Source organism: Suncus etruscus, chromosome 2 (assembly GCF_024139225.1).
Source record: "Suncus etruscus isolate mSunEtr1 chromosome 2, mSunEtr1.pri.cur, whole genome shotgun sequence".
Taxonomy (NCBI): Eukaryota; Metazoa; Chordata; class Mammalia; order Eulipotyphla; family Soricidae; genus Suncus; species Suncus etruscus.
This window is the reverse complement of record NC_064849.1, coordinates 6,577,676-6,605,549: the sequence shown is the minus strand read 5'-3', so window position 1 is coordinate 6,605,549 and position 27,874 is coordinate 6,577,676. Positions and strand designations below refer to the sequence as shown.

At 58.4% G+C, this 27,874-nt stretch overlaps 3 protein-coding genes across 4 annotated transcripts; 1 reads left to right on the top strand and 2 right to left on the bottom strand.

The window, feature by feature from the left end:
• Nucleotides 1-17,930: 17,930 nt before the first annotated feature.
• PKMYT1 (protein kinase, membrane associated tyrosine/threonine 1) lies at nt 17,931-20,411 on the top strand. The gene is made up of 7 exons (XM_049768507.1): nt 17,931-18,327; nt 18,657-19,150; nt 19,241-19,347; nt 19,433-19,605; nt 19,693-19,847; nt 20,128-20,211; nt 20,285-20,411. The coding sequence occupies exons 1-7, from the start codon at nt 17,992-17,994 to the stop codon at nt 20,394-20,396; spliced, it is 1,461 nt and encodes a 486-aa protein (XP_049624464.1). The 5' UTR covers nt 17,931-17,991; the 3' UTR covers nt 20,397-20,411.
• A 76-nt stretch (nt 20,412-20,487) lies between these two features.
• Nucleotides 20,488-22,763, bottom strand: PAQR4 (progestin and adipoQ receptor family member 4). Its single transcript, XM_049768511.1, has 3 exons — nt 22,497-22,763; nt 21,493-21,714; nt 20,488-21,412 (listed from the first exon to the last, which is right to left on the bottom strand). Exons 1-3 carry the CDS (start codon nt 22,660-22,662, stop codon nt 20,979-20,981), a joined length of 822 nt encoding a protein of 273 aa, XP_049624468.1. The 5' UTR covers nt 22,663-22,763; the 3' UTR covers nt 20,488-20,978.
• Nucleotides 22,764-24,222: 1,459 nt separating this feature from the next.
• On the bottom strand, nt 24,223-27,243 carry KREMEN2 (kringle containing transmembrane protein 2). 2 transcript variants are annotated; one of them, XM_049768490.1, is made up of 9 exons: nt 27,147-27,243; nt 26,763-26,937; nt 26,155-26,246; nt 25,955-26,079; nt 25,499-25,652; nt 24,980-25,312; nt 24,779-24,904; nt 24,624-24,693; nt 24,223-24,430 (listed from the first exon to the last, which is right to left on the bottom strand). In XM_049768490.1, exons 1-9 carry the CDS (start codon nt 27,241-27,243, stop codon nt 24,223-24,225), a joined length of 1,380 nt encoding a protein of 459 aa, XP_049624447.1. The 2 variants fall into 2 exon arrangements, with proteins under 2 accessions (XP_049624447.1, XP_049624448.1); XM_049768491.1 differs by having other exon boundaries at nt 25,499-25,535.
• Between the last annotated feature and the right edge of the window lie 631 nt (nt 27,244-27,874).

Here is a 27,874-nt window from a genome sequence, read left to right as displayed (position 1 = left end):
CTCTTAACCCTCGCTTGGGGAGGGAAACTGAGGCACGCAGAGACAGACAGCTCTTTCAGTTTGCTCCTTCCTTTCCTCGAGTTCCAGTTCTGCCACCCCACAACCACCTACCACCACAGCCCTGCAGGCCACCAGGCAGTTAGCAGCACGGGTGAATTCCTCTAAGGTAACCCACCGGCTGGTCCTTCTTCTCGGACCCCGGCCCTGACCCTTTGCGGACTCCCTCTTCCCAATGGGGACTCCGGTCCCCGAATCGGTGGTGCAGAAGGCGGCATGGGGGTCCCGACTCACCCACCTGCGGCCCCCCGGAGCGGAGGCCCCAGGGCGTCCGTCGAGCGCTCAGCAGGGCGGCAGCAAGAAGTAAGGCGTCGGCGGCAGGGACAAGGGGAAGGGGGACAGCGGCCAGGGCTCGCGGGGTGCAGGCGGCGGCAGCGGCCAGGGTTCGAGGGGTGCAGGCGACCGCAGCGGCCAGGGCTCGAGGGGTGCAGGCGACCGCAGCGGCCAGGGTTCGAGGGGTGCAGGCGACCGCAGCGGCCAGGGTTCGAAGGACGCGCGCGGCAGCGGCCAGGGTTCGAGGGATGCGGGCGGCAGCAGCAGGTTGAAGGACGAGGGCCTCGAGGGCAGCGGCGGCAGCGGCTGCGGGGGCGCCTCGGCGATCAGCGGCGGCTGTCCGCGCGCGCCCACGGGCCCCGGGGTTTCGGCCACGGCGCTGTCGGGCAGCTGGGGCAGCGGCAGGTGCCCGGGGCGCAGCTCGGGCAGCGGCAGGTGCGCAGCAAAGGGCATCCAAGGCGGGGGCGGCTCGGGCCGCAGCGGGAGCGCGGGCAGCGGGGGCAGCTCGGCCAGGGCGAGCGCCAGCGGGGGCGGCGATGCGGGACTCAGGCCGGGGGGCAGCTCGGGCAGCGGCGGGTGCGGCAGCGTCGGGCCCGGTGGGGGACTCAGCGACAGCGACAGCGACGCGCGGGCCCGGCCCAGCCGCGAGGGAACGCGGGCCCGGCCCAGCCGCGGGTGCGAGCGCGAGCGGGGAAGCCGCGCCTCCAGCTTGGCCGCTGCACCGGGGCGCCCCGGGGCTCCCGCGCACCGTGCGCCAGGCCTGGCCCGGCCTCCCCTGCCTGGCCCGGTGGCCGCGCGCGCCCCGTCTGAGCGGCCCGGCGCGGTGCAGCCAATCAGGAGCCCGTGCGCTGGCCCGCCTCTCCCTCAGGCAGCCAATCAGAAGCGCGCGCGCTTGTGGTTAATCATTTCCGCCAATCGCGAAGCCGGACCGCTTTAAAGGCCACTCCCCCGAGCCCTGGCGCTGCCATAATGCTCTGAGCATCCCCGCCCCGACTGGACAGTCCAGCCCGCAGGGGCGCCCTAAGGTCGCTTTCCACGCCTCCCCATCACACATTGGTGGGAAGTGTGTGCGACTCTGGGAATTGATCCTTTGCGATGATTAATTAGATCAATTCAAAGTCTGATAATAAGTAGAGTTGTGTTGTGTCATGTTGTTAACAATGTTGTAAATGATGGGGCCGTAGCGATAGCACGGCGGAGAGGGCGTTTGCCTTGCATATGGTCAATCTGGGTTCTATCCCGGTATTTCATATAGTCCCCCGAACTAGCTTGCAAGGAGTAATAACAGCGCCACCGGATGTGCACCCCCCCAAATAAGACAGTGAGTTAGAATCATAGCTAGGGGGCCGGAGAGATAGCATGAAAGTAGGACGTTTGCCTTGCATGCAGAAGGATGGTGGTTTGAATCCCAGCATCTCATAGGGTCCCTCGAGCCTGCCAGGAGCGATTGCTGAGTGTAGAGTCAGAGTAACCCCTGAACGCTGCCGGATGCGACCCCCCCCCCAATAAATCGTAGCTTGGGGAAAAGGAGAAATGGGCTAATCTATTTAAATCTGAATTAGACAGAAACCGGTTCAAGAACTAATAGCTTTGGTTTCATCCCTGGTACCACACGATCTTCAAGCTTCAAGCTGGGAGTAGCACTCTAGATGTACAGAAATAGAGGCCAGAGCGATAGCACAGAGGGAAGGGCCTTTGCCTTGCACGTGGCCGACCAAGGACTGACCTGGGACTGACCTGGGTTCAATCCTCAGCATCTCCCAAGTCTGCCAGGAGCAATTTCTGAGCACAGAGTCAGGAGTTAACATCTGAGCGCTGCTGGGTGTGGCCAAAAATGCGTGTGCATGCATATATATATATATATATATATATATATATATATATATATACACACACACACACACACATTAGGTAGGCTGAGATATAATATGGCAGGTAAGGTGTTATCTTGCACATAGGTAACCGGGGTTTGATCCCTAACAATATAGTCCCTGTGACACTGACCACAGAATCAGGGGTGAGTCCTGAGCACAGTGGTACCACAAAAAGAAACAAAATTTAGGGGCCGGAGCGGTGGCGCACTGGTAGAGCGTTTGCCTTGCATGCAGCTAACCTAGGATGGACTGCAGTTTGATCTCCCGGCATCCCGTATTGTCCCCAACCCAGGAGCGATTTCTGAGCAAAGAGTCAGGAGTAACCTCCGAGCGTTACTGGGTGTGCCCGCTCCCCCCAAAAAAAAAGAAAGAAACAAAATTGGAATATAATAACTTTGATCTTGATGCAATGGGTGTCTGTCTAGGTGAGTGGGCTTGGGCAAATGCTCTAAGCAGTCAAGAGAGTCTCCTACTGCCTTCAGGCTGAATAGGGTGAGGCTTGAGAATGGCTGACTTGTTATCTGGGAAAAGTGTCTGTCCTTAATAGGTCTTTCTTGATGTTTTGTATTCAGAAAAGTATCTTAGGAACTTGCTTCTTGTTAATAGCCTCCTTCAGTTGCTTTCTTACAAGTTGTTTCACTTAAAAGGAAAGTTTACAAGAACCTATCCATGAGGATAAGTGAGGACTTATAGTATTGGAGTCTTACAGGAGTCTTAGAGTCTTAAGAGGAGGCAGTCAAGTTGCATGAATGCATGTTTGCAGGACACACCCTGCAATGCTGGAGGTTACTCCTGGCTCTGTACTCAGGAATTACACCAGCACTCTCCCCACTGTACTATCCTTAAAGCCCTGCTTGCATATTTCGGGGTAAGCCCATCTGTCATCATCAGGAGATGAGAATCAAAGAGAGCCCCTGGCTTTGATGCTTGTCCAGGATTAGTAACTGGCTTTTGAAGAAATTGGGAAGCTTTAGCACCTGAGATGGGAGCCCAGATATTCACTGCCAGAGTCCTGGCTCACTGGTGCCCACTCCAGGGCAGAGCAAGCAGTTGTTGTGGAAGGGACCCAGCAGGGAGGATTGGCTGCAGCTGTAGGGGAGGCCCCATTCTCCACCAATCTGAGGTCTCATCAGGAAATGGGAATGTGAGTCTTAAACCCAAGTGATAAAACAAACCAGTACAATGCATCTGCCACACACATAAATATTTATTTATTTATTTATTTATGGTTTTTGGGTCACACCCAGCAGCACTTAGGGGTTACTCCTGGCTCTATGCTCAGAAATTACTCCTGACAGGCTCAGGGGAACATATGGGATGCCGGGATTGAACCAGTGCCCTTCTGCATGCAAGGCAAATGCCCTACCACCATCCTATCTCTCCAGCCCCACATGTAGATTTTTAGAGAATGAGTTTATGCTGAAGAGTTTAATAATGTCACAAACCCAGACAACAGTGGGATTGGAGTAACAGCATAGTGGATAGGGCACTTGCCTTGGGTTCAATCTCTGACATCCCCCAACCTGCCAGGAGCGATTCCTGACCACTGCCTGGTGTAGCCAAACTAACAAACAAACAAATAAACTCAGATAAAGGCCTGGGGCAGGGGTCTTGCTTCCAGGGATGAATGCAGGCTTTGCAGAAAGAGACCAAGTTTAGTCCCTGAAGCCACATAATATCCCTCTGAAACCACATGGTGCCACCCCTCTGAGCCCCACTGGGATGGCCCCAAATGACCAAACAGAACAGATAAACTCCACAATCCTGACTTGGCTGCCCTCTAGGGGACTGGAACCAAATGCTCCCCAAAAGCTAGCTAGCCCAAATCTATTCTAAGCCTTAGCCCTGTGCTGCCACTTCTTCCTGAAAGAATGTGAATAAATGGCCGGGCGGTGGCGCTAGAGGTAAGGTGCCTGCCTTGCCTGCGCTAGCCTTGGATGGACCGCGGTTCGATCCCCCGGCTCCCCATATGGTCCCCCAAGCCAGGAGCGACTTCTGAGCGCATAGCCAGGAGTAACCCCTGAGTGTCACCGGGTGTGGCCCAAAAACCAAAAAAAAAAAAAAAAAAAAAAAGAATGTGAATAAATAAATGAAGTGCCGCTGTCTGGCACAGAGGAGAGGCACAGATGAGGTCTAGCTGGGTAAGGGGAGAGAAGTCGAGCCGGGTAAGGGGCTCAGCATTTCCACAGTGGCCTCAACCTGCAGGCCAGAGCAGAGAAGAGCAGGGGTCAGAGTCTGGGGCCAGTCCAGCTCCCAAAATCTGGAACCCTCCCCACCAGCTGCTACCTCCAGGGCTGACAGTCCACTTCAAGGTCACAGATTTCACCTCTGAAGTCACCTGCCTCTTGGAACATCCCTCAGAGACTCTCTCAATGGGGGATGCGGTCCAGATCCAGCAGAACCCTGGCAGGTTGGGGCACAGAATCCTGGCTCACTGCAACCCCCAGATTCAATCCCAGGCCCCCAGAGCCCTCCTTTCCCCTCTGTCCCCTAATTATTTGCACTCTCTTCCATCTCTGATCCCCCCATGCTCTTACCATGAATGCTCCTGACCCATCAGGCATGGAGGTAGCCCACCTCAATACTGGATGGGGACCAGGGAGGTCATCCCGGGACACTGGCCTGAACTGCTGACGAGGAAGATTAAGTGAGTCCTGCCCTGTGGGTCAGCCAGGCCCCCAGAACTGAAAGCCGCACCTAGTTCCCACAGGACCCTTAAGTCAAAGCCTTCTCATCCATACCATTTCCTTCTAGGGCTGTGGCAGAGACTTGGGGATACAAGGACACTTCCTTCCTGTACCCTGAAAGAGAAGTGAGGGAATCATTCTTCTCTGATCAATGACCCTATCCCTGTTTGGTTCCCCCCCCCATTCCACACACTGTCATGTGGCCCCCAGGAGGCCCTGGGGAGGGGAGGAAGTTGAAGACTGGGGTACCCCTGAGTCTAAGTGCCTGGCTGTGGCCTGAGCTCATCAAGCCACCCTGTGGGGTGAGGAGATGGGAGTGAAGGCTAGAAGAGCAAGGAAGGGAGAGAAAAGGAGGCTGGAGCCCATTTTGGGGCTAAATGGAGGGCTCATCAACTTTCCAGGGGTTCAGGCCATCCCCAATACCTGAGAGGAGGTGAGGGGGCAGAGGGAACTCTGGGCTGCTAGTGGAAGCAAGGGGTTCCCCAGGGTGTCTCTGCCCCAGTTTTGCTCCTTCTCCAGAGCTCTTGGGAGGTGGGAAGCCTGTGAAGGGATGGGGGGCAAGGGGAACCATCTCTGCCCCATGCCCCCTGGGAGGGAAGGACTCCTGGGGCAGGAACAGGGGAGGCCCAAGTGCAGTGGACACTAGGGTGCAGCTCACACAGAACCTACCAAACTTCTATGGCCAGAGACGGGGAGGGAGAGGGCCAGGCTGGGGTTCAAACTTCCTGGCCCCCAGAGGGCCCTCCACATTCTCCTAGCACCTTGCCATTGTGAATCTTTGATTGGCCATTTTGCATCTGGGATCTCAGGGCCCAGCCGCCCCTTTTCTGAAAGGAGGTTCTGAGAAGGGAGGCCACAGGAAGAGCAGCCTGGGGACCTGCCCTTAGCAGTGGTCTGGAGGATGGGGGAATGGAGTCCTGCCTTACTAAGTCCTGTCTGAGCTTCCAGTTCATTGCCAAAGCCAAACCCTGGACAGGAGAAGCAAGGAAAAGATCAGAATGAAAGGGGGGTCTGGAAAGATGGGCAGAGGATGTGGGAGAATGGGGCTACCTAGCCTCTGAGACCTCGTGTCCCCTACCAGGCCTATGAGGAGACAGGAGCTCAGACCTGCCAACTCCTGCCCGAAGAAAGGGAAGAGGAGGCCGGGGACACCCTTCAATTTCCACCCTGACCCATCTCACCTGGTGGGGGGGCTCTTTTCCCAGGAAATGCAGTAGTGCCCAAGGGGACCCACACACACACACCAGCAAACAAAGATGATGTCAGAACCACCAGGATCCTGGGCTGTTCTGGTGTGAGCTGCGAGCCCCAGATGCGGTGATCAATAGGGATGCCAACAGGTTTAGGGGAGAAAGCCATGATGGGATCAAACCTCCGGAGAGATAGCATGGAGATAAGACATTTGCCTTGCATGCAGAAGGTTGGTGATACAAATTCTGGCATTCCATATGGTCCCCGAGACTGCCAGGAGCGATTTCTGAGCGTAGAACCAGGAGGAACCCCTGAGCGCTGCCGGGTGTGACCCAAAAACCAAAAACAAAACAAAACAAAAAAAACACCTAACCTCTCTCAGCACTGATCTCAGTTCTAAATTAACCTCCAATGAATTGCACCCATGAATAAAGAATCCGCTCACACACAGTTGGAGTGTTCCTGGAGCAGAGCCCCTCTTGAACCTGAACTCCAGAACCCCCAACATCTTTGTTCCTCTAGCAGCGTCCTTCTGCATGCAAGGCAAATGCTATCTCTCCAGTCCCTTGTTCCCATTTTGTTTCTTCGCTTCGAAATAAGATCTACGCAGTGTGCATAGGAATTTGTTCATAGTTTTTATTTTTACTATAGTCTGGCCCTCCAACAATGAGAATGAACTGGCCCCTTGTTTAAAAAGTTTGAGGGAAAAAAAAAAAAGGTAAAAAGTTTGAGGACCGGGGCCGGAGAGATAGCACAGCAGTAAGGCGTTTGCCTTAGACGCAAAAGGACGGGGGTTCGAATCCCAGCATCCCATATGATCCCCTGAGCCTGCCAGGAGTGATTTCTGAGCGCTACAGGGTGTGACCCAAAAACAAAAACAAAAAAAGTTTGAGGACCACTGCAAGTCTAAAGGAACAACTTAGCCTGCCAGCCTCAGTGGAAAGAGACCAGGATAGTTCTGGGTGGGGTTTGGTTTTGGGTAAAAACCTTCCAAGCTCACCAGCCCCTCTGGCATCTCCCTGGGTTCACCACCCCAGTGCAGGCATCACTCTGGAAACCAGCTGACTCCCCCCCCCAAATAGATGCACTGGCTGCCCTCCCACCTCACAGATAGTGCAAACCAAGCCCAAGCCAAGCACAGGGAGACCACATGGGATTCTTGAGACAAATTGCAGTTAGGGGGTACAGAGAAAGGTGTTACCTGGCTTCTGAGCTTCATAGCCTCTCCCACACCTGAAGAAGGGATGGAGCACAGGTGAGGGATCTCAGGACCCACTGACCTCTCCCTGTGAGCCCTGTAGTCTGGCCTTGAGTAATGGTAGCCCCAGAATGGTGCATAGGCTGTAGCCCCCAGGGTTCTCAGAGCAGTGTGCCTGCTTCCTCATCTGAATTCCCCACCTGGTTGATATGGGAGTGTGCCAGACTGTGGCCCTCTTCAAGGTCAAGAATTAGAGCTCCTGGGGCCAGAGCAATAGCACAGCAGGTAGAGTATTTGCCTTGCACACTGCTGACCCAGGTAGCCTCATCTCTACAACCGACATGTGGGGACCCCCTCGCCATAAGGGCATGTGGGAAGGGTTCATCTACAGCTTGTATCCCCAGGTACTCCCACGTGTCCCTCTATGCCCTGCTCTTCACATGGCAGGGCCCCCTGTTCCAGGAAGGGCCCACTTGCAGGCCAGTTCTTATTCTGATCCTGTGTCCTGAAGGGAACCCAGGGGAGTCAGAGCCTTCTTGCAGCATGCCAAGGGGGCTGGCCCAGGAGGCAGGTGGGGCCAGATGCTTGCCAGACCACCACCCATGTCAGGAACACTGTTGCAAATCAGCCCTTGATGGGGTTGACTGATGGAGGGATGGAGGATGAGGTCTTTCCCCTCCAGCTCGGATCAGCCGGGGTTCTGAGGTGAAGCGGAGGGTAAACAGCTAGCAGACAGTCAGGCTTGTGAAAATATTAGCTTTATTCGGTGGACAAAACTGAAGCCCAAAGCCTCAGCATTAGTTCCAGCAAAAAGCCTCCTGCCTTTCACAGACCCTTGCTTTTATCTCCCAGAATCAGGTATCACCCAATGGTGGGATCAGGTACCACCCAATGGTGGGATCAAGGTACCACCCAATGGTGGGAGCAGAATGCCAGGTCACACCCTAGGGTAGGGCACAATCACCAATCAGGGTAGGGTCAATAACATAATAATCTCATTGAAATGTTTACATACACAGCAGAATACCATGTCAAAAGTCACTGCCAGGCCATCTGAGTGAGAATATGGGTCTGTAGAAAACATCAAGCAGCCTGGTACCACATGCCAGTGGGATGCAGTGCAAGTGAGGTGCAGTTTGGGGATGAGGGGCACTTCTGCCCCTGCACACACTCCAACCCAGCACCACTGGACCCCCAGCCTTGCCCTGCCCAAGCCAGGCAGTGCCATCTACTCTTATAGGAAGGCGGGCCCCTAGCTCTAAACAGAGGAAACCAGAGGGCCGGCGCCAGCGGGGGTGTGAGCAGTGTGAATCTGAGGCCCAGGAAATGCAGAGCCCACTGAGATCAGGAATGCAGGAGGGAGGACAGCTGGGGCGGCAGGGCGTCTGCAGACACCTCGGAGGCCACAGCTGTCCCCTCAGCCCACGCTGGCTTCTTCCCAGGCACCCCCAGACTGACCTCTGTAGACCTCCATCCCCGCCTGTCATTGTACTGGTGCCTGTGCAGATATGAACTGTAGCTCCAGACATGCCACAGAGAAACACAGAAGCTGATCCCCACAAACCCCCCCCCCCAGTGCCCTGGGAGCCTGGCGCCAGCTCTGGTCTCTGTCTTTCTCTTGTTCCTGCCGCAAGTGACTGTCATTTTGATGTGGCTGGGTCACTCCAGTGGTAACTGGTAAAGTCTTGGTTGGCTACATATAAGGCAAGTGCTGTCACCTGTGAACTCTCCTGAATCCAGGAGGAAAATTGGGATGGGGTTTGGGCTACTACACCCAGCAATGCTCAGGGGTTACTCCTGGCTCTAATCTTAGGGATCACTTTGGTGGGATTCAGGGGATTCTCGGGATGTTGGGAATAAATCTGGGTTTGAAAAATGAGGTAAGCACCCTCCCCACTGTATTATCTCTTCAACCCCTTAGGGGAAAAATGATGATGCTCAGGGCTTTTCCTTGGCTCAGCACCTCCTGGTGGTGCTGTGGGCCCATATGGGATGCTGGCGATTGGACCCTTGTAGGTTGAGTGCAAGAGAAACACCTTCCCACTGTGTTATCCTTGGGAGGCCCTCAGAGAAAATTTTTTTGGGGTCACACCCGGTGACACTCAGGAGTTACTCCTGGCTATGCATTCAGAAATCTCTCCTGGCATGGGGAGCCATATGGGATTTTGGGGGATCGAACCGCAGTCCATCCTAACCGCGTTTGTCCTAGGTTAGCTCGTGCAAGGCAAACGACTGCTTGAGTCACCGCTCCAGCCCCTCAGGGAAAGACTTTAAATGTAAAAAAATTCCTTAGATTCTTGATATTTTTTCTTCTTCTTCTTTTTTTTTTTCTTTTCTTTTTCATCATCTTAGATTCCTGATATTTTTGTTGATTTGGAGATGCTCTGACCTGTCCAGGGATAGCTCCCAGAATATTGCTCTGGGCGCACTTATCTTCGGAGCTATTGTTTCCATGCCCTTTTAAACAGTTGCTTCACTCAGGCCAGTAGCTCACTCCCAGCAAGAGGACTTGGGCTTTCAGTTCTGGCTCTTTCTAAGCTGCTTAGTTCCAGGCCCCCACCTCACTAGGAATCTTTAAAAGCTGTGTTGCCCGACCTGCCTCGGGAGGGCGGGTGGCTTGGGTGTTTCCAGGCTGACGCCATCCCTTTTTAAAAACACCAGATTGGGCCAGAGCGATGGCACAGCGGTAGGGTGTTTGCCTTGTCCGGAGCTGACACTGGACGGTCCCAGGTTTGATTCCCGACATCCCATATAGTTTCCCGGGGCCGGAGAGATAGCACAGCAGCGTTTACCTTGCAAGCAGTAGATCCAGGAGCTAAGGTGGTTGGTTCAAATCCTGGCGTCCCATATACTCCCCCGTGCCTGCCAGGAGCTATTTCTGAGCAGATAGCCAGGAGTAACCCCTGAGCACTACCGGTTGTGGCCCAAAAAACAAACAACAACAACAAAACACACACACACACACAACCCATATAGTTTCCCGAGCCTGCCAGGAGAGATTTCTGAGCGCAGAGCCAGGAGTAACCCCTGAACGCTGCCGGGTGTGGGACTCCCCAAAAAAGATAAAGTAAAAAGATTAAAAGTAATCATAAATAAAAGCACCAGATCCCTGTGTCCAGGCGCACGCCTGTAGGGCCAAAATCCGGGGTGCAGTTACACGGTCTCGACACACGGAGGCGTGCTCTCTCCGATTGGGATCCGACCACCACTAGGGGCTTTTGGTCCTTTAGATTTTTGGAGGGGAATTCTGTGACCCCAGGGGTAGGGGGCGGCGGATTGTGATCGGAGGGTCCTTGGGTCCTCACAGCTGCTCTGAAAAGGCAAACACCGCTCTATAAAGTAGTGGGTTGTTTTTAAAGGAGTGAGCCCACCCGGAGAGATAGCACAGCGGCGTTTGCCTTGCAAGCAGCCAATCCAGGACCTAGGTGGTTGGTTCGACTCCCGGTGTCCCATATGGTCCTGGTGCCTGCCAGGAGCTATTTCTGAGCAGACATCCAGGAGTCACCCCTGAGCACCGCCGGGTGTGGCCCAAAAACAAAAAAAAAAAAAAACAAAACAAAACAAAAAAAAAGGAGTGAGCCCCATCCTCCCTGTGTGTTCTCCATCCTCTCTGTGCGCCCCCATCTTCCCTGTGTACCCAAGGTTTTCAGGTAATTGGGGGAAATCCTAAGGACTGTGCAGCTTTTGTGGCAGGAACTGAACCCCATGTTCTTGAGTTCCACCCCAGCTCTTTTCTGCTCTCTGGATCACTGTACTGTATAGGTCAGCCTAGCACAGTCACTTATGGTTTCTTCGTTTTGGGTGACACCTGTCGAAGCTCAGGGCTTACAGTATGTATTCGAGTATAAGGCGCACACATGTATAACGCGCACCCCTAATTTTCTTTTCTTTTTTTTTTTTTTTGGTTTTTGGGCCACACCCGTTTGACGCTCAGGGGTTACTCCTGGCTATGTGCTCAGAAATCGCCCCAGGCTTGGGGGGACCATATGGGACGCCGGGGGATCGAACCGCGGTCCTTCCTTGGCTAGCGCTTGCAAGGCAGACACCTTACCTCCAGCGCCACCTACCCGGCCCCTAATTTTCGATTAAAAATCGGTATAAAATTTTGTTTCACACCAAGCATTGTAATTGAGAAAAAAACATTGAACACGTGTGTCCATGATAAAAATCATTTATTGACAACCTAAACTGGTATAAACACAATACCGAAATAAAATTACCGGTAACAATATTTATTTAAAATGCTTTCCAAGTCAGATTCATCATCAGATACACTAAAGAGTTGTTCCCATTCTTCTCGAGTTACTTTTTCATCAGTGTCCCAGTTGGCAGGAACATCTTTTTCTCCAGTTTCTTCACTTTCTTCTGAGTCTGAATTCCACAGCAGGTCATCTTCTGTGCTGTCCATTTTACTGCTGATGCCTGTCTTCAAAAAGCTCTTGATCATATCTTCTGGTATGTCTTCCCATGATGATTTAACCCAGGATGTCACGAGAGATAGGCTAGGTTTCTAGAAGTTTTGTTTTCTTCGCCCTCGTGTACAGTGCGCGGCTACAGTCCGGAAAACGCAGTGCGAACTCACAATTCGCCTGCACCCTCATTGGACCGGCCACCACTGCCACCCCATGCCAGCCCTAGTTTATAATGCGCACCCAAACTTTGATTTCCTTTTTTTGGTAGAAAATCTACGCATTATACTCGAATAGATACGGTACTCCTGGCTCTGCGCTTAGGAACTACTCCTGAAAGGTTCAAGGGACCATCTGGGAAGCCAGGGATAGGACTGGACACACATACTGGCTGTACTGCATCTTCACACACACCCCCATGTTGCCTTTTTCTTCCTTCCTTTTTCCTTTTCTGTGAAGTGTATGTTTATTTATTTATTGGTTTTTGGATCACACTCAGCAGCGCTCAGGTGTTACTTCTGGCTCTACACTCAGAAATAGCCCCTGGCAGGCATGGGGGAACATATGGTATGCAGGGATTCTAACCACCATCCTTCTGCATGCAAGGCAAATGTCTTACCTCCATGCTATCTCTCTGGCCCGAGGTGTATGTATTTTTGAGGGGTTGAGGGGACTCCTAAATTGTAATTAGGAGGGCTGGCAAACTCAATGCTTAGGGTTACTCCTGATACTTAGGAATCACTCCTGGTGGGGCTCAAGGGATAATAAAGGGTGCCAGGGATCGAAGCCAGGTGAGCCTTAGACATTTCCTTATCCACTGCTGCTGAAAGCATGTATTTTTTTTTGAAAGCATGTATTTTTTTGGGGGGCCACACCCGGTGACGCTCAGGGGTTACTCCTGGCTATGCGCTCAGAAGTCGCCCCTGGCTTGGGGGACCATATGGGACGCTGGGGGATTGAACCGAAGTCTGTCCTACGCTAGCGCTTGCAAGGCAGACACCTTACCTCTAGCGCTACCTCACCGGCCCCAAAAGCATATATATATTGGTTTTTGGGCCACACCCGAAGGTGCTCAGGGGTTACTCCTGGCTGTCTGCTCAGAAATAGCTCCTGGCAGGCACAGGGGACCATATGGGACATCGGGATTCGAACCAACCACCTTTGGTCCTGGATCAGCTGCTTGCAAGGCAAACACCACTGTGCTATCTCTCCGGGCCCCAGAAAGCATATATTTTTAATTAAAAAAATATATCTTCTAAGTTACTTGAATCAGAATTTCAAGAGCAGGGGCCAAGTGACAACACAGTGGTAGGGCGTTTGCCTTGCATACTGTGGACCCAGGTTCCATCCCCGACATCCCATATGGCCCCCCAAGACTGCCAGGTGTGATTTCTGAGCACAGAGCCAGGAGGAACCCCTGAATGCCACTGGGTGTGCCCCCCCCAAAATTTTAAGAGCAGGCAGTTGGTGTCTTGCATGCGTGAGACCATGTGTTTGGTCCTAGGCACCCAAATAACTAAAATAAGAATGGGTAGTTGAAAGGGGCCTGAATCCAGGTTCCAGGAGATGAACTGGAGATAGGAAAGGCAACTGGAGGAGCTGGCATTTCCCCAGACCCTCTGGGGTCCTTGACAAGGAGCAATGGCTTCCAGAATGCTAACACAAAGGTAGGTGGGGGGCAAGGCTGCACAATCCCCAAACTCCGGGTTTTCAAGGTACTCCTCCACCAGTCCATGCTCCCAACAGGAACATCCACTGTAGAAGCCCGCCAGGAGCCTGAGGCAGGAAGGGTGAGGTCCACCAGTAACCGAGGGTGTAATTTCCGTCCTTCTCCTGCAGGTGGCATCCTAAAAGCCTGACTCCCCGATTAAACTGGAATAAGGAGCAAGCCCCAGAGGAACCAGCTGGAGAGGGATCAATGTCAGCGCCTTTGCTGCTTCTGCTCAGTCCTTTAAGGGATCATCGGCTTTGAGCCCAAGGCTGGTCAGCTGTTCTTCCAGGAGATGAAGCAGCTCAGGAAGATGAGCACATCTTCAAGGGCATTTTGCTAGGAAGGACTGAGGGAGTTTCAAGGGAGCCCCGGTCTCACATCCCACTGAGAGGGAAAAGGGGAGCTGGAGTGATGGTGCAGCGAGCGGTTAGGGAGGACCCAACCGATCCGGGTTCGACCTCTAGCATCCTATATGGATTCCCGAGCCTGGCAGGACACAGAGCCAGGAATAAATCCTGAGCGCCACAGGGTGTGGCCCCAAAACAAAACAAAAAAACTAGAAAAGGGTCGGAGAGGAAATACAGGGGTGTGGGGCAAGTGGTAGGGCATTTGCCTTACATGCGCTAACTTAGAACTGATCGCGGTTCGATCCCTTGGCATCCCATATGGCCCCCAAGCCACGAGCGATTTCTGAGCACATAGCCAGGACTAACCCCTGAACGTCACCGGGTTTGGCCCAAAAGAAAAAATAAAGAAAATACAGTAGTTTAAGGTGCTTGTGTTGCCTGTTCCACCCCCAATAACTACACAGTCTCCCATAATAGGGTGTGGCCCCAAGAAATTCATCTCCCTAACATAAACAAACAAAAAAAGTCTAGAAAGGGCAGACTCAGAGGTGGCTGGGTGCTTTCTGTAGGGCCAAAGGGGGCCTGTCCAGAAGGGTTTCCTGGTAGAGCAGCATTTTTTTGTTTTTGTTTGGTTTTTGGGCCACACCCAGCAGCGCTCAGGGATTACTCCTGTAGGCTTTGCGCAGGCCCCGGGAACCATATGCGATGCGGGGATTCGGAGATTCGAAGCGCCGTCCTTCTGCATGCAAGGCAAACGCCCTTATGTTTGTTTTTGTCTTTTTAGCTTTTTTGTTTGTTTGTTTGTTTTTTCGGGCCACAACCGTTTGATGCTCAGCGGTTACTCCTGGCTAAGCGCTCAAGAATTGCCCCTGTCTTGGGGGGACCATATGGGAGGAATTGCCCCTGGCTTGGGGGGACCATATGGGAGGCCGGTGGATCGAACCGCGGTCCTTCCTTGGCTAGCGCTTGCAAGGCAGACAGACACCTTACCTCTAGCGCCACCTTGCCGGCCCTTTTTTTTTTTTTTAGCATTTTTTATTGTGACCAAAGTAAATCACAAATTTTTGAAGTAACATTTTAGGTAGAGAGCAGCATTTCCTGGCACCCAACTCAGGAGGTCCGGGGGATGGCCGGCCCTGCACCGAAGCATAACCGGGCGAGCCCAGGCCACTCCAGGCCCCAGGGCTGGGCCGACGCCTCCTCCGGGACTTCCGGTCCTGGGCCCGGGGACGCCTCCGGGGCACTTCCGGGACGAGCAAAGATAAAACTTTTAAAAGACGCAAAAGTGAAGTCATGTCCACAAGAGCAGCGACTGGGGGCGTCAGTAAGAATTCGGGGACCCTCCGCCCGAGTCCCGAGATGCGGGGAAAACTCGGGGTGCTCCACAGCCAGGCCGCACCTCTTTCCGCGGTGGCGCCCACGCCCAGGTCTCTGCGCCTGCGCCGTGGTCACGCTCGACGCGCACGGATGGCGTCAGAGGGGCGTGACTCCCGACGGAGGGCGTCTCTGATTGGCTGTTGAGAGGAGGGGGCGTGCGAAAAGGCGTTTCTGGGCGGGGCTTCGAGGCCAGTTTGGAAGTTTTGGCGCGAGACGGCTCCGCGCGCGTCCGAGGCCGTTCCCCACCTGGGTGGATCTTCCTGCCCCTCCCCGGTGCCCGAGAGAGACCGTTGCGGCGGACCCCGGCTCATCGGAACCCCCGAAGAACCCCCCTCCACGGCCTCCACCTCTTATCTGCCCAGAATCTGGTTCTACGCGTGAGGAGCCCCGCCCCGCCCTCCAGGCCCAGGTGAGCAAAGCCTGGATGGTTCCAGGGGTTCTCGGGCGGGGCGCTCGCTCGCTCGCTCTGGGGAACTGCGGCTGCACCCCGCTTTTCTTTTTTGGTTTTGGGGTCACATCCAGCAGCGCTCAGGGATTCCTCCTGGTTCTGCGCTCAGAAATCACTACCTGGCAGGCTCGAGGGGCCATATGGGATGCTGGAATTTGAACCACCGTCCTTCTGTATGCAAGGCAAACGCCTTACCTCCATGCTAGCCCTAAAGGGGTCCTCAAACTTTTTAAACAGGGGACCAGTTCACTGTCCCTCAGACCATTGGAGGGTCTGACTCTAGTAAAAACAAAACTTATGAACGAATTCTTATGCACACTGCATATATCTTATTTTGCAATGAAGAAACAAAACAGATACAAATAGAATATGTGGCCCTCGGGCTATAGTTTGAGGACCACTGCCAGTCACCACAGGCAGGAGCAGGAGTTGTCTACCTTCTTGCAGAGGGGTTCATCCACTCAGGTTAGTGCCAGGCAGCTCGGGGGTTCCCTGGGCTCTTAGAGACTCCCCAGCTGCCCTTGAGCTTGATCAGGTCCACGCCTAGATAGATACAGTCTCAGATTTGGGAGCTGGAAAGATGGGATATTGTGGGTTGAGGTGCCCGCCTTGGGTTTGCTGTCCTGTGTCACCAAAGTGAGTGAATTCACTTCCCCTGAGTCCACCTCCCACAGAAGTGCCAGGTGTAAGCCCTGAGCACCCCCTGGGTTCGGTTCAAGAACTCAGAAATATGTGTCTGATTCAATAAAACAAATAGTGTGGGAATAAGATGGGCAAGATTATGTGTATTGAGGATGGGGAATTCAGTCAGAAGTGCATCCCTCCCACTGACTGGACTGGAGACAGCATTGCCATAAGCAAGCGTGGCTATTTCTTTTTTTTTGGGGGGGGCGTTGGCTTTTGGGTCACACCTGGCAGCGCTTAGAGCTACTCCTGGCTCTATGCTCAGAAATCGCCCCCGGCAGGCTCGGGGGACCTTATGGAATGCCGAACCACCGTCCTTCTGCATGCAAGGCAAACGCCTCACCTCCATGCTATCTCTCTGGCCCGAAGCGTGGCTATTTCTGACTGTGACTCCAGGTGTCTTCAGCTTTGGGAAATGCAGATGGGGACTTTCTGGGTTCATCAGGCTCCTACTGGGTCTTCCTACTGGTCACTTTGGGGCCTCATCACAGCTCTCAGGGTACCAAGTGGAGCTTCACCAGGGTAGTGCTCAGGATTTGCACACAAGAGGCCCAGGTTCAATCCCCAGCACTGCATGGTACCCTGAGCATTGCCAGGAATAGCCCCCAAGCACCAATAAGCATGGCTCAAACACCAAATTAAAAATGTTTATTCTCAGGAGAAGTTGGTATTTCTGAATTCCCAAGTTGATCTGGGTTATTGTAGCTTGGCAGTGAGTCTGGGTCTAGGAAGGTTCGTCCTCCAGCCCAGCCCTGTGTCACTGCATTTCAGGATGTGGCAGCATTCTCACAGCCCATGTGTCCCGCAGAGAAGCCCCCAAGGGGTCACTGGGTATGGCTAGGTCTGCGTTTTAGTCCAAGAGCTTTGCCTTTTCCTGTGTCTTTTGGTTTTAGGAATCTGTAATGGCTTTTGGTCCACACCTGCTCAGGACTTATCCTGGCTTTGCACTTGGCAATCATTCCTGGAGGGCTTGGTGGGGACCATCGGAGATGCTGGGGATGGTCAAACCTGGGTCAGCTCCATGTTAGTCAAGTATTCTCCCTGCTGTCCTATCGCTTCGGCCCCTAGGGCAACTTCAGGGTTCAATGCCTGAGACTTCTCTGACATTGGAAGGTGGTTTTCAGTTGCCCCTTTCTGGTGCTCACCAGCTGGCCTCATGCTGCCCTGAGGAGGCGGCACCTTACACTTGCTCCCTGTGTACCCAAACCTGGCTGATTTGGTCCCCTGTTGCTGGGCTTGAAGAGGAGTCTTCAGCCTTTGAGACTGGTGGTGGAAGCGGGGCTGAAGGTACCCCATCTCTTCACTGCATTTAACTGGCAGATTGTTTTATTTGGGGAGGTGATACCACCTGGTGCTTAGGGCTACTCCAGGTCTGGTGCTCTGGCCCTCTCCTGGACTTATAACGTGGAGGGGCAGAGGGCCCCGTAGAGGTACCTGAGTATCATAGGGGAGAGAACCTGAAGGAAACCTCAGGATCCAGACCCCTGTCCTACTTGGCCTTTCTGTATCGTTTGTAGGCACAGCAGGAGTATCTGGTTTGGGGTCTCCCCTCCCGAATGCCCCTGAGCTCCCCTCCCTCCTCAGGTGCTTAGTGGCTGTGACCCCATGTGTGCAGTAGAACTCGAGGACAGCCCGGACCCGGCTCTCTCCCACCGCTTTCTTGTGGCCCTTGGCCCCAGTTTCCACTGAGTGGACTCACTGCCTCACCCTGGCCCCCAGACCTGCTGCCCTGGCCATGCCTGTGCCTGCCGAAGGGACCCCATTGCCAGTCCCCGTGCCCGCCTACTTCCGCCACGCTGAATCCGGCTTCTCCCTCAAGAGGCCTGGGGGGCTGAGCCGGAGCCTCCCACCCCGGCCCCCTGCCAAGGGCAGCGTCCCCTTCAGCCGTCTCTTCCCTGCCTGGACCCCGGGCTGGAAGCAGCCCCGGCCGCGGTGTGTATCATTCCACGGCAATGTCTCCGAGATGCTGCAGAGCCCCGGCTATGACCCCCACCGGCCCGAGTCCTTCTTCCAGCAGCGCTTCCAGACACTCGGTCGCCTGGGCCAAGGCTCCTACGGGACAGTCTTCAAGGTGAGGGAGTGTGAGTGGAGTGCCCCAGCCTGTCCCCACCAATCTTACGTCCCACTTGCTGTCTTCTTTCCCCTTGAAATATGTTCTCACCCCTTTCTCAATGCTTTCAAGCCAGAGGTTCCTCCCCTTGCAGGGGAAGGGCCAGAGGACCACCCATCTGCAGACTCGGCACCTTCTCCCCCATGTCCCCACTGCCCGAGGTTCTGTAGCAGCCTCTTCAGTGGAGGGAGGGTGAGGGGGCCATCCAGCTCCATCCTTGGGTCCCCCCTGTGTGAGCCAAACCTGGGGAGAGGTGCCACCAGGCCCCACAAGCGCCGCCTCCCTTCCAGGTGCGCTCCAAGGATGATGGGAGGCTGTACGCTGTGAAGCGCTCTGTGTCGCCCTTCCGGGGTCCCAAGGACCGTGCCCGCAAGCTGGCCGAGGTGCGTGGGCACGAGAAGGTGGGGCGGCACCCGCGTTGCGTGCGGCTGGAGCGTGCCTGGGAAGAGGCGGGACTGCTGTACCTGCAGACAGAATTGTGCGGGCACAGCCTCCAGCAGCACTGCGACGTGTGGGGCGCCCGCCTGCCTGAGGCCCGGGTCTGGGGCTACTTGCGGGACGCACTGCTGGCCCTGGCACACCTGCACGGTCAAGGCCTGGCCCACATGGACGTCAAGCCCGCCAACATCTTCCTGGGCCCAAGGGGCCGCTGCAAGCTGGGTGACTTCGGGCTGCTGGTGGAGCTGGGGGCCATAGGTGCCAGCGAGGCACAGGAGGGGGACCCCTGCTACATGGCCCCTGAGCTGCTACAAGGCAGCTACGGGACGGCCGCCGATGTGTTCAGGTGAGGGGCTGCCTGCCCACTCCGGGATGCACTCACCTCGCCCGGCCCCTGGATGGCCAGGCTGAGGGTCTGCCCCGTCCCCTCACCCAGCCTAGGGCTCACCATCCTGGAAGTGGCCTGCAACATGGAGCTGCCTCGTGGTGGGGAGAGCTGGCAGCAGCTGCGCCAGGGGTACCTGCCCCCCGAGTTCACAGCTGGTGAGTGCTGGTGTGTGTCCATGGAGGGGGCAATAACATGGCCATTGGCTCGGGCCTATCCCTAACCCCGGCACTCCCAAACCAGGCCTGTCTCCTGAGCTGCGTGCTGTTCTCACTATGATGCTGGAGCCGGACCCCAAGCTGCGGCCCTCGGCTGAGGCCCTGCTGGCCCTGCCCGCCCTGCGGCAGACGCGGACCTGGAGCACCCTGTGGTGCTCTGCGGCTGAGGCCTGGCGCCAAGGCCGGGCCCTGTGGCAGGTGAGCCCAGGAGTGGCGTGGGCCCCTGCCCCTTCACTCAGTGTCCAGAGCCCAGCCTCATGTGTCGCCCCTCCATTCTCCCTGCAGGCCCTGATTGCCTTGCTGTGCTGGCTCTGGAATGGGCTGGCACACCCCGCCCGCTGGCTGCAGCCGCCTGGCCCCCCGACCACACCGCCCAGCTCCCCGCCCTGCAGCATCCTAGATGGCAGCCTCTGTGGCCCCTGGGAAGATGAGAGCATGGGGTGGGTTGTGCAGGATCCTCGGCCTAAGCCCAGTTTGATTTTGCTGCATCTTCGGGGCCCCACCTGATGCAACCTACAGTATCCCTACTGCTGTATGATCCTCGGGTTCCCTGGGAACCCTGATACAACCACAGACTGGGCCCCGAGATCCTGTATGGCAGTTGGGCTTGGAGGAGCTTTGTCCTCGGGGCACAGATGCTGTGCTGAGGGCTGGACAGGGCCTCAGCCTGCCTGCATGGCTTCCCCCACCCTGACACCCCACTTCTTTGCACCTGCACAGGCCCTTGCTCTCTCCAGAGGTCCTGACCAGGGCTGCTGGGACCACGTTCACCCCCCGCCAGGGTTCTCCTGCCACCAAGAGCAGGTCAGCACTGAGGTGAGCAGGGCCAGGGCCGAGCCATGATTCCCTCATTGCTGACTGGTGTCTCCCCACCCAGGGATGCCCTGGACCTCAGTGACATTGACCCAGAGCCCCCCCAGGGCGCCTTCCCCTCCTTCGAGCCACGGAACCTCCTTAGCCTCTTCGAAGACACCCTGGTCCCGACCTGACCTGCTGTTTTTACCCTTTCCTGCCGCCCTGGAAACGTCAGTGACCCCCATTTCCCCACGGCTAATAAACAGTCTCAATCTTAGGCGCTGGTTTGGCGGTGGCGCTTCCTGGCTTTTTATTTTCTTCACCCTGAGCCCAGGGCTTTGGCTGCCAGTGCAAAGCCCCTTGTGAAGCCTGGTCCCGGCGGGCCGGGGGCCCTGAGTGTGGGCGGAGGTTTCCTGAGCGGGTGTGCAGTCAGCATGGCACTCGAGATGGGTCCTGGCTCGGGGTCTTGCCAGCTGCCTGGAGAAAGCCACTGCATCCCCCCTTTCCAGGCCTGCTCTGGCGCTTCCACCCGTGTGTCTGGGCGGAGAGGCTGGCATGCAGGGCGGAGGGTCGAGGCCCAGGTGCTGGTGAGGGTAGGGTCACTGGGTCCCCCAGCTCTTCCCACTGACTCGGTTCCCATTCAAAGAGGGTAAACTGAAGCCTGGAGGAAGGCAGGGATCTTAGAGGCTCACCCCCAGCGCAAAAGGGGGGTATAGGCCAGGCTCCCAGCAGGGGGGAGCTGGAGGCCAGCACTGCAGACCAGCAGCAGGGGGGGCTCAGTCGGGTGGGCAGGCATGGTGGGCAGCCCAGAGCAGGTCGGGCACAACACCTGCGTGCAGCTGCAGGATGGAGCCCACGCTGAGCAGGTGCATGATCTGGTGTGAATTGCCCCAGTAGTCGAAGCGGCCGGGCCCCCAGCGCTCAGGCAGGCGGGCCACATTCACCAGCCCCCCGAGAAGTGCCAGCGCGTCCATGCGCAGGTAGCAGGGCAAAGAGCCAGGAGCGCCCGAGCCTAGCCCCACGCCCCGGGCGCCGAACACCAGAAGGCGGGCACCGGCCTGCCAGCCGAAAGCCCGCAGCCGGGCGCTAGTGGAGGGGGCAGTGAGGGCCCGCCAGCCGGCCACGCCAGACAGAATGGTGTAGCCCAGCAGGGCCGCGGGACGCAGCCAGGGCCTGCAGGCCAAGGTGCAGTGGATGATGGGAAGGGCTCCTGCAGGAAGAGAGGCGGGAGAGGCCGTGAGTTGGGGGTCCACAAAACCCCTCCCAAGCCCCCCAGGCACCACCACTCACCGAGGGTATTGACGAGACAGACCCCGCACATGTCCAGGGCCAGCAGCCGGGCATACACCGTACTGCCGCCTTGGTGGCACATGAAGAGGTGGTAGAGCACAGAGCCCGCAGGGGGTGCCAGGCAGGCCACGCAGTGTGTGCCCCCCAGCCAGCCATCCTTGCCCAGCTGGGACCAGGGCACGGTCGTGGGCAGCAGCACTAGGAAGCCCAGAAGGGCCAGCCCTGGGGGAGGGAGAGACTCCATGGAGCCATGTCCACAGGACTCCCCAGCACAGACCCCAGAGAGGCCCAGAGTGAGAAGGGGCTTTGGGGGGGGCATGGGAGCTGCCACCCTCGCTGAGGCCCTTTGAACTCCCCGGTGACCCCAGGGCCAACTTCAAGCTGAGTCCAGACAGGGGTGAGATCCCCGTCTTCCACCCTCCAGGAGGCATGACCTCTAGGACTTTGACAGTGCTCAGTCGGTCAGGGGCAGGGGTGGGTCATGCAGAAAGGGGCAGGGAGGGGCGGCTCTAAGGGAAGTTCCTGTCTTTCCCCGGGACGCCCTGGCACGGACACATCTGTGGAGACCATCTAGCTGCCCACTCTCAGGCCAGGCGGCAGCCCCCGGTGAGGGCAAGTGTCCGGCAGGGCAGCTGGGGCTGCGCGGGGCAGCTCAAGGACAGGCAGGGCTGTGTCAGCAGAGCCCAGCGGGGCGGACGCGGAGGAGGGGCCGCAGGAATGGGGGGCCAGAGTAGCCGCCAGGCGGAGCCCCGAGCCTAGGATCCCCGTGCGGGTGGGGCCAGCCCGGCCCGAGATCTGTCCTGGGTGGGGTGGGGGGACCCTGCTCCGGCCCGGGACTCTGCGGGGCGCGGGGAGGGGCCCCACGGAGAAGGCAAGAAGGCCGAAGCAGGACAGACAATAGCAGCTTTGTCACCGCGGTTCCCGGCCGTGCCAGGGGCCGGACAGCCCGGGGACCTGGGCGCGCGCGGCCTAGGAGCGGGCGCGGGGCTGCAGCCGCGGCTCACCGTGCGTGTAGATGTTGCCCAGCTCGTTGTGCAGGTAGAAGAGGCTCCGCAGGCAGCCCGAGCCGCTGCTCGCTGGCCGGTAGCCCGTGAGCACGAACTTGTTGAACTGCAGGTGCGGTGGCGAGCTGGCCCAGTCCAGCAGGCGCGGCCCGGCCAGGAACGCCATGGCCCGGCCCGCGCTCCTCGGGCCCCGCGCGGCGGCCGGCTCAGTGGGGCCGCAGCGCGCCGAGGCTCATCCCGGTCGGCCAGCGGCGGGTCCCTCGCCCGCGCACGCACGCGCCAATCTGGGGGTCCCCCCGCAGACCCGGCCCGCGCCCCCCGTGCACTGCTGCGCACGCGCGGGTCCTGCACAGCCCACGCGTCGGGGCGGTGGCCAGAGACGAGACGAGACGCGCGGCCCAGTCCTCGCAGCCGGCGCGCCGCAAGGACAGTTAGTTACCCGCGCACCGCAGCGAGCGGCCCGGAGTCTCCCCGCAGCCGGGACTACGGGGCGCGGCCGGACACGGAGGGGACGCCAGGCCCCGCCCTCGCCCCCGCCGTCCCGCCACCGTTTCGCGCGCCCGGCTGCGGACGTCACCCCGCGGGCACCAATGGGCACGGAGGCCACGCCCCTGGGCACCCCCTTTCCAGGATGCTCGCGGCTCGGCGGGGCCCACCCCGCGCGGCAGTCGGTGGGACCCGGCGCTCCGGGTCCCGCAGAGAAAGCCCAGACGCCTGGAGCGCACCCCCAAGTGGAAAGCAGCTGGGTTTCCCCCAGGGCCACACACGCACGCCCCCCGGCACCCCTCATGCTCTTGCACTGTCAGGACATCCAGTCCCACCCCTAGCCGGGCTCTGTCCAAGGTGCTGCCGGCTTGGGGCGCGGAGACGGGCCTGCACTCTCTTGGGGACCCCCACCACCACATTCCGCCCTACTCCAAGGGGAGACCTCTCCAACGCCTCTTGCGCCTTCAGAGCGCAGCGTGAAGCGCCGAATTTGCCTCTGAGTTGTATTACGCGCCAGGCCCTGGGAGCCTGAACCCGGGCTGACCCGCTTTATAATCGCCCTCCAGGCGCACCTCCTGCCGGGGCCCCACCTGGGCAGGACGGAAATTCAGGGCCCAGGAAGGGCGGGCAGGAGGCCGAGGGCCAAAGGGTGTTGCCCAGGAGGCTCCTCCAGAAGACGAACAGATGGCATCCCAGGGGTTGCCCTCCAGGACTGAACAATCCTGCCAGCATCTCCCCACTGGGAAATCACCCACACTGGGACCCTCCCCCTACTCTGGGACCCCTGAATCCGTGCTTGGACACCCCTTCTGGGCCCGATGGCACCTTCGCGCCCCGCCCTCGCCCACGTACTCATGTCCTAACTCCTCCTACCCCGGAAGAATTCACCTCGCCCTGTACCAAAATATGTCATTTATTCAGTCTAGTCCCAGCCTGTTATCACTTTTGCTGCCCTCTCACAATGTCGCTCTGGGCAGCAGGCCAGGCACACCCCAAGAGGAGCTCCAAGAACCCTGAGACCAGAACCCCCATATCAGTTTGAGAGCAGAGTTCGGATTCCTCCAGCTGCTTTCCACCACGGGGGTCCAAAACTGGAGCCAGGGTCTGACACCCCAGGGCTTTCCTCCTATCTGATGCCGCCTCCGGAGAGACACCCAGGACCAGCTGGCGGGTGGAAGGACGAGGCAGAAGGTGGCACTGAGTGTTTCTTCCATGGGCGCATGGTCCCTGACATCCTGAGTTATAGCGCAGAGATGAGGGAACGCAGGGAGCTCTGGCTGGAGGCGCTCAGTGGCCGGTAACTGGCAGCAAGACTCTCGGCCTGGGGGTCCCCGGGCGGGCAGGGCAGCGCCACCCCTCGAGGTCGGCGGTACCACACGGCCCAGCTTCTCTTAGGGCCCGAAGGCCCCATCGCGGGAGCCCCTTTTCCTGGAGCCAGCAGGCCACTCCTAGAGAAGGGTCCAAAGGTCAGCGCACCCCAGCCAGCCAACCTCCCTCAAGTCTGCCTGGAGGCCCTGCGCACTTCCTTGTATGAGGCCAGGACATGTCCTCGAGCCCAGAACGTCCTCCCAGCACAGGCCCATTGCGGATCTTAGCTGCCCACCAGGGCTCCTCCCTCAGGCCCTGCCCCAGTACTCGCACCTTCGGCGTCCCAGCAGCAGCAGCAGCAGTAGCAGCAGGGACACAGCTGTCACCGTGGAGAGGACCCGAGCTGCAGGACACAAAACGGACGCGTTGAGGGTGAAGGCGGTGTCACTAGCCTCCCGGACCATAGCCCACCTGGCTTCTCTGCTCACCCCCCAGGGCCGCTCGGGCAGGGCCAGGGCGCGGACTGCAGCTCACGTTAGCCCCGTCCAGGGGTGCTTCAGGAGTGTGGGCCGAGGCTCCTGGGGGCGCGCGTTCATCGGTGGCATCCTGCAGGCCTGCAGAGAGAGGTGTAAGAGCCCTGACGGGGGTGAGGAGTGCGGGGTACAGGGGGAGCAGGGACGGGGCCTCACCGCGGTAGGTGAGCGCGAAGCCCTGCGCGTGGCCACGCGCGTCGCTGCGGAAGGTCAGCAGGAGCGCAGCGGCGCGCATCCGTAGTGGCCCCGGCGGTGGAGGGCGCGCGCCGTCGAAGGCGCGGAGCAGGCGGCCCGAGGCGGCGTCGCGGAGCTCCAGCCGGTCGCGCGGGTCGGCCAGCTCGAAGAGGCGGAAGGTGAGCTCCAGTGCGGCGCCCTGCGGGCCCAGCTCCCAGCTGCAGTTTCGGTCCGGCCCATACTCATCAGGGAAGTCCGGGGAGTAGAGAACCCCTTGGGGTGCCGTCCAGTTGCCCTGGCAGGAGCCCACGGACACTGCAGGTGGGGCCGACAGTCAGGACCCACCGTGAGGGACACCCTTCTCGGATCCACCCACTCCTTTTCCTTCTGCTCTCCCAGATCCAGCCGAGGTCCCTCTTGGGGGTTCACTCTACAGAACCTCCCAGAGCCAGCCCGCCCCTTCCTTCTCTTCTCACATCCCACCCCAAGCCCAGGCCTCACCTTCATAGATGCCCAAGCGGCCATCACCGCCACACAGCTGTCCCGGGTGGCCAAAGCAGATCTGGTCACAGTCAGTGGCTGGGGCTGGGTGTCCCCGGGACAGGTCACTCTCCGAGCCACAGAAACAAGCATAGCCGGCCTCCACACCTGCCAGCTGGGGCACAGACTGGGGGTCCACAGAGGCACAGGCCAGGGCAAAGTAGTTGGGGGCTGTGGCAGGGAGGGAGTTTTGCCTTGCAAGCCACCAAGCCAGGTTCCATCCCTGGTCCCCGGAACCCTGCTAGGAGTGATTCCTGAACGAAGAGCCAGAAGCCTTGAGCACCGCCCAGTGTGGCCCAAAAGCAAACAAGCAAATAGAAATGGGACTCAGCTAGAGATGAAAAAGTCAGGGTTGAGGATTGATGTGGGAGTTGGGAATGGATTGGGGCCTGAGATCAATATCAGAATCACGAGTACCTGGTAGCCCTTCATGCGGCAAAAGCGAAGGCACACCTGGACGGTGAGCTTGGTCGAGGTGCCGCTGGGGCCGCTGAGGGCTGGGGGTGCCCCTGAGTCCATGAAGCAGCCCAGGTACCCTGGCACTGAGAAAGGGCAGCCTGGTTAGACCCTCTGCAGGCGGCTCCTCAACCAAGCCCGGCTTCGACAGCCCCACTCACTGTGGCATGTGGGGATGTCACAGTAGCGCCAGTAGATCCCCTCCTCGGTCTCAGCAACATAGCACCACGGCTGCACGTCACCATCTGGGTTCCTGCGGGCCGGGAAAATGATTGGGTCCAATCAGCGCTGATCCTGGGTCCCCCCACCCAGGGCCCAGTCGCCAAATAGACACTGTGCATTAGTACGAATTCAGTCACTTCTCATTTCCCTCTGGGACTGACAGTACTGGGCTGGGTCACAGAAGTGGGCTGGAAGCTGCTTTTAGGATTCAGCTGTTGCCTGCCTGTGATCTCATGTGTGAGGCCTTTGAAACGCACCCTCCCCCAGCCCAGCTAGCCACTGTTCCTCCATGGCCTCAAAGCCTAAGTCCTGAGCCCAGACTTTGGGGTTCCACGAAGGTCTCCTCCCGCCCAGCCCAGTGGCCAGAATGGTTCCAAAGACCCCCTGGAGTTCCTTGGGGTCAGGCTCAGAAGAGGGTGCATCCAACCTGGCTTGCCTAGGCTCCCTGTCTCCAGAAGTAATTAGTTCCCGGGGCCACTCCAAGCAGTATAAATATTGGGGTTCCCTGCTCCCGCCCGCCCGCCCTCCTGCTCCACCGCGCCCTCACCGACAGAAGTTGTGCGCCCCTAGTCCCCAGCGGCCCTGCGGGTCGCTGGCGCTGCTGTAGCTGTGCTGCTGAGTCTGGTCCCAGAAGAGGCAGGGCCGACCGGCGCCGAGGGGGCCTGTGCGGTTCTGGCGGCCACGGTAGTCGGCCCCGTTCACCTGGAAACACTCGGACAGGCCTGCACGGCGTCGCCAGGGTCTGGGGAGGTCCGCACCCCGCCCGCGAAACCAACCCCGCAGGGCTAGCTCGGTTGCTATTGCCACCTGCCCTGCCCTGCCCTGCGCTGCCCCAGCTCCAGCCCTGGGAGGTCCCGCCCGGGCTATCTCGCATGCCAAGGCTGTGAGATTGGGCGCGTGGACACCCGCACGCTCGGGATGCGGCTCTCACCTGGGTTCTGCAGGCTCCCAGTCCAGGCCCCGCGTGGTGGGAGCAGAAGGAGGTGGAGGAGGAGGAGGAAGAAGCGCCGCAGGGTCCAGGGTCCCATCGCCCCGGCCCTCCGAAGGTGACCCGATTTGCACTCGGTTTGTGCCACCCTCGGGGTTCCCCGAGACGGGGGCGTGGCAGAGGCTTTGGGGCTTCAGGCCTGGTCTCCCTGGAGGGTGCTCCCTGTTGGGGACTCTCGGAAAAGCCCCCTGAGCACTCTCTTTATCTGGATTTCTAGATTTCTGCCTTTGGAGGAGGCTCCCCGGCTCTGTCTTTAGGTGGCCCGGGGTCCCGGCTCTGCGCCCTCGGTGTCCCGCTCCGGCCCGGGCGTCCACACTCGCTCCCTGCCGCTGCCCCTGGATGCACGTCTTCTGATGCCTCCTGTCCTCCCCGGTGTCTCCCTCCTCTGTCCCCCCGCAGCCAGCCGGGGGGCCCGCCCAAGACGCGCGCGGAAGCTGCAGGTCCAGACGCCTCCCACGCCTGCCCCCTCTCCGCCAGCCGACCCTCGGGGTCCCCGCGCGCCTCCCTCTTCTTCACCTCCTCCCAGGCGCGGTGCAAGTCGGAGCGGGAGCATGCGGGAGGCCCCGCGGGTCACCCACCCAGCCCCGGCCCGGGTCCGTCGGAGGAAACGCCACGCCCAGCCTCCCGCGCCGCACCCGACAGGCAGGGGCAGCTGGCCACGGGGCAGGACG